The sequence below is a fragment of the Pteropus alecto genome, unplaced genomic scaffold, assembly GCF_000325575.1.
Source record: "Pteropus alecto unplaced genomic scaffold, ASM32557v1 scaffold123, whole genome shotgun sequence".
Taxonomy (NCBI): Eukaryota; Metazoa; Chordata; class Mammalia; order Chiroptera; family Pteropodidae; genus Pteropus; species Pteropus alecto.
Genome location: NW_006433950.1, coordinates 6,417,565 through 6,423,140, shown reverse-complemented (window position 1 = coordinate 6,423,140; position 5,576 = coordinate 6,417,565). Strand labels below are relative to the sequence as shown.

Below are 5,576 nucleotides of genomic sequence, written 5' to 3'. Positions count from 1 at the left end.
ACAGACTCAGGGACATGAGCTGTGTCCCCAGGCAGCGGATGATGGCAGCTTGGACGGGCCGCGGCAGAGGGGATGGCCAGGGGGGCTTGGTGTCTGGATATTTTTTAAGGAGCAGCCAACAAGATTTGCTAATGGACAGGCTGTGGGGCTTAAGACGAGCAGAAGGGGTGGCACAGGCCCCTGGCTTTCTGGACCCGAGCAAGGTAACGTCCACATAGGGCAGCCACTTGCACCCACTCTGGACAGGGACAGTAACTGCTGTTCTCACCGCTGCTGGCGTCAGTCAGCACCCCCACTGGACACTGCCAGACCCGCCGGGGCCCTCTGTCTCTCTCCGGAACTTTTTTGGGAGGTGTTGTGGGGGTGGGGGGGGCGGAGTTCAAATGTTTTTAAATTTTTAAATTTTAGTTAGTTTCAAGTATACAGTACGTTGGTTAGACATTTATATAGTTTATGAAACGATCCCCTTCACTGCTCCTTCCCTCCTCTGGCTTTGCTCCGTTCACCTCTGCTCTCTCTCCCCACTGCCCTGGCTCGCGATGCTGCAGGAATCACTCCGATCATCGCAGGCCAGGGCACGCCGGCTTCTCACGGCACAGATCCCCCGTCTCCGGGAATTTGCCTCGTCAAGGCGTGTCTGAGTGCTCGCTCCGTGCCGGGCATCGTACGAGCCCGGACTCCAGTCGCTTGACCTCGCTGGTGCCCCAGGCCGTCCCGCCCTGCATGGGACACGGGGGCCCCTCTGTCCCTCTGCTCCCGCTGGTCCCACAACTTAGCAGTCCCTGCGCCTTTCCTCACCCGCTGGTACAGCTCATCCCCCAGAACCCGCTGCCCATGCCGGGCCTCCTGTGGGGTGCCCTATGTCCTCCTTCCAGAATGAGCTGCTCCGCTCCCCCAGCTTGGGCCGTGCCTTTCAGAGAGGGCGGTGGTCACGCCCCTATCTTCCTCCCCTGCCGCCGGCCGCGTTGGATGAGGATCTGGGCCCTCGTTCTGTTGGGTCAGGTTCACTTGCCGGAACTTCTGGCAGCCAGCCAGAACGGGCGCCTCATCCATCGGCCTTCGCAGAGCAGATGCAGGTCCTGGGAGCCACAGGGTCTCCAAGCCTGGATGGTCTGGGCCCGCCTGCCACCCAGGGAGAGGGAACGGCACAGGAGGCCGGCCTTTGTGTGCAGGATCTGTGACGGCGCTGCCGATGAGTACTCTCTAGTGTCCGTCAAGTCCCTTCTGCGTACCAAGGACCGTGTGGAGCATTCTGCACGTGTCCGGTCATTTAATCCCCACACCAACCCATCTTGTAGATGAGGAAACGGAGGCACGAACAGGTGAAATTACTTTCCCAAGTTACCAGCGAGTAAGTGGCGGAGCCAAGTTTCATGTCCCGATCTGTGACCACAGGCTGGCAGGACCTCCCCCTGTATTTCCCTTGGGAGCCGGGACTCGGTGTTCGCTAATTCAGAGTTCATAGTGACTTTATAGGACTTAACTCCTGTGGATGATGAGAATCGACTGTAGAAAGATACATATAAAGATACATACGCTTCACATTGAAATACATGTAAAATATATTTTTTATGTTTTGTATGAAATAGAAATATTAATATAAAATAAATTTTACATTATATATTTTTATATATTTCAATTTGAGTGAGATTTTTTTTCTTCCATCACTTTCCCACTGCTAGTCTTTTGGGGACTAGATCTGCCCCCTGGGGTCATGCACTTAGCCCCTCTGTTAGGACCCCGAGTCCTGTGGCCACTGCCACACAGGTCTGCGGTGCTGGCCTCATGCTCAGACAGGCTGAAAGGAGGTCGTGAGTGTGACCTCGAGAGAGGGAGCACACACGTCATTGTGCCCTCTCCACCAGAGCCACCCCTTCCTGCACACTGTGGTTGATGGCGTGGTGCTTCCAAAGATGCCTGAAGAGATGCTGGCTGAAAAGAAACTCAACCCCGTCCCATATCTCCTCGGAATCAACAAGCATGAGTTTGGCTGGGTCCTTCCGCTGGTGAGAATGTGCGAGCCTCTTGGACGTGCCTCCCCCGCCTGTCACACCACCCCCCACCTCTGCTCTCAGGATCTCCTTCTCCAGATCCCAGTCTGGGGCCAGGACAGCTGTCCCCTTTGCACAAGTTTCAATTTTCACTCCTTGAGTGAAATGGATATAAGTCCATTTGATTTACTGATTTTTCCTAGCCCATCAACAACCTTGCCAAGTTGACTTCCAGCCTGCATTGGTTTGGTTGGTTGGTTGTCGGTCAGGTTCAATGTCAGTGATTCACAAATGCGAAACCATTGTTTTAACAGGTAATGGGCTACCCGATCTTTGACGGCAAGATGGACGAGGAGATGGCCACACTGCTCTTGTCGAAGTCCTACCCCTCCACAGTAAGGGTCTAGGGAATCCCCAGAACTGGCTGAGACCCAAGGAGGGGCAGGGGATTACCCCAAATCACAGAGCAGTTAGATGGCAGAATAAAGACTGCAGCCAGAGGGTTTTGTCCCCACTTTTTCCCTTTCCCGCTTGGCCACGGGGGGAGGAGAGGGGTGTGCGCAGGACTCGAGAGGTTCGCCATCAACGTGTGCCTTTCTCACCGGCCACTTCCACTCCCGATCTGTTTCAGAACATTCCCGAGGAACTGGCACCAATGGTCGTTGAGAAGTATTTGGGAAGGACAGACGACCCTGTTGCAAAGAAAGACCTGTTCCTAGATTTGTTAGGAGATGTGATGTTTGTTTTTCCGTGTGTGACCGTGGCCCGTCACCACAGAGGTGAGCCTCAGAGGTCGGACAGGAAACGACACCAACCCCGCTGTCGTCCGTCCTGCCCACCCCTCAGGATAAACACACATGTGGAAACTGCGAGAGGTTGGGCTTCCTAGGCCGGTTCCATATGGCCTGAGGCAGGGCCCTGTCCCAGTTTGGTTTCAGCCAGAAGCAGACTCTGAGCAAAGGATCCAAATGCAACTATTTTATTTGAAGATGGTCCCAGAAAACACCAGGAGAGGGGCGGAGAAGTGACATGGGAAGGAGAGGGAAGTGGCAAGTATCTCTTGCGGGCAGCTAGAGCTGAGGAGCTCTGAGGGAGAAGCAGAGGACCTGTCTTAGAGTTATCCTGAGCATCAGGGGAGCCAGGGTATTTACCCTCCAACTCTACAAGGCATTGGTCGGAGGCTATTCCCAAGGGCTTGTTAGTTCCCTAGAGCCCTGAGCTCCTCCCAGATGCGCAGAGTGGTCCCTGGAGGCCGGAGACCTCAGGCAAAAGAGCTGCTGACGCTGGAGGCAGAAGACGGGCCTCCGTAGGGGGCGTGGCGAGAGCAGACTGCACCTGCCTCAGGCGCTTCTCACCTGAGGTTACGTGGTTCATGGGGCTAGAGGGCTAATCGTGGAAGGCAGGTTCTGGGAAGGTTTCTAAGGTTAGAGCTGGCTATAAACGAGTTTGTTACCCAGTGGAGCTGGGGAAAGAGAGACACCAAACGTAGGATCTGCAAGGTTGTCCGGGTCCAAGAAAGGGGTGAGCAGTGGGAGGTGTGAGGACAGGCAGTCCAGCAAATGTCCGTGTCTGTGGCTGGCTTTTGTCCATCCCTGAGTGTGCCGGGTCTACCACGGGACCTTCCGACATTGACCCAAGGCTGTGTGGGTGGTGTGTGAGGTCAGGGCTGGATGAGCTCACCTAAAAGGCAGGTGTTCCCTCTGGTCCTTCCTCGACCAGGAGTGCCCCTCGCCTGGTCTGCAAAGCCCAGGTTTCCAAGCGTCTGGCACAGTGCTGTGTATTCCAGTGACCCCTTCCTCTTCGGGGGTCCCACGTGTTCTCTCATGAACTCAGTCTTGCCTCTCGCCGTGTTTCTGATCTGCGGTGCCCCCTTCTGTACTATTTGCCGCTCCCAGCCATACTGGACTTGTGCGTTTTATATGACATTTCATAACTCTGAGTTCAGGGTCTTTTTTGCCAGGATTACACAGATTTTATCAACATTATTTTTTTCATTTTTGTATTTGTCTCACTTTTTGATAAAAAAAAAAAAAACTTTTCTGAATATAAGATTCGTATCTTACAATTGCAGAAAGTTTTAAAAATAAAGGAACACATAAAGAAACTAGGTATCACTCATAATTCCTTCACCTAGAAGTATCTGCTATAAATTTTGATCTATTTTCTTCTAATACACTTTCCATGTCTTACATATAATTTAAAAATTAATTTTATATTGATTTTGTTCATAGAAACTATGTTATGGGCATTTCCTCAATGTCAATAAAAATTCACCCAAAACACCCATTATTTCATGGATTAAATTTAATTTAGTATCTCTCTAATTTTAGTATTTAGTTTAGTGTTTAATTTAGTATTTTTAAGCTGGCCGCTTATATTTTGATGCTACAAAAAACATTTTGCTCAGCCTTATGTGTATAAATCTTTAACCAAGGCCCTAATAATTTTCTTAGGATCGCTTATTAGAAACGAAAAAAGTAATCTGGGCCACAAGAGCATTTTAAATTTCTTGATAAAGACTGCGAGATTGGTTTCCAGTGTATAAGAGTGTGGATTTTTTAACTCTCGCACTTGGTATACTAAGATAAAAAGTAAAAATAACATTGCCAGTTTCATAGCCTTTCCTCACCAAAAAAAAAACCCAGAACATCGCACTATTATAATTTGCATATTTTTATTACTATCTCTCTCCTTCTCTCTGCTTCTCTTCTTGTTCCTAATTATTGTCCAGATCTGTGCCCTACTTTCCTTTGAAGACTTGTGATGTGACTGTAGAAATTTTACACATCTTAGTGGTTTAAGGCAGAAGTGATAACGGCAGCAACAACAATGACATTATCTTTCGGGCAGCATCCTGCCCAAGACAAGTTCTCTCATTCACAAAAGATCTTTCCTTCATGGCTGGGCTCGCTCGGAGTTCCTTTCTAAAACTTCTGAGTGGCTGAGGCAAGGTTTAACCCCCACCTTTCAGTGAATTCTACTTGACCTGGAAGGAGTTGTTTAACAAAGGGCTTATAGAACCCAGAGGACTGCTTTTCCCTCCTGCACACCTCCTGTTGGCCCAAGGGTGCAATGGTGGGGGGTGAGGGAGGCAATTAAATTATTTTACGTCCTCCAGTTGGGATGGCATATGTCATGAAACTATTTTGTAGATAAATATTTAATGATGTTAAGAAATGATTATAGTCATTACAAGATAACATACAATATTATCTCAATTTTATTTACGTGCAAGGGATATGTGCTAAAAGATGAACCGTGGCTTCTCTGGTAAGATGATAAGTGATTTTTTTTTGCTCATTTTCCTTTTTTCTGCAGGTATGGTTCAGAGGACTGAAAAGTAGTCTGTTATCAATGAAATGCAGTAAACTGTATGTATACAGATGGTCTTGTATGAATGCATCGGTAGGCAAAGGAGTTTGTGCGAATTGACCCAGTGGCCCTATAATGATAGTTATTTTGAATGGATTTACCCAAGGTTTCCACATTCATTCATCCATCCATCCATCCATCCATTCGGTCTTCATGCATGCCTCCATTGAACAAATCCCCGGCTCGAATCCAGTTCCACCAGCTCTTCACCCC

At 49.3% G+C, this 5,576-nt stretch overlaps 1 protein-coding gene across 1 annotated transcript in view; it reads left to right on the top strand.

Moving 5' to 3' along the window:
* The window catches only part of CES1 (carboxylesterase 1), a 24,729-nt gene that overhangs the window by 17,028 nt on the left and 2,125 nt on the right, over window positions 1-5,576 (top strand). The window contains exons 9-11 of the mRNA XM_025044600.1: window positions 1,866-2,006; window positions 2,306-2,386; window positions 2,623-2,770. Of these exons, the coding sequence (XP_024900368.1) occupies window positions 1,866-2,006; window positions 2,306-2,386; window positions 2,623-2,770 (370 nt within the window). The remainder of the gene's footprint in view (window positions 1-1,865; window positions 2,007-2,305; window positions 2,387-2,622; window positions 2,771-5,576) is intronic.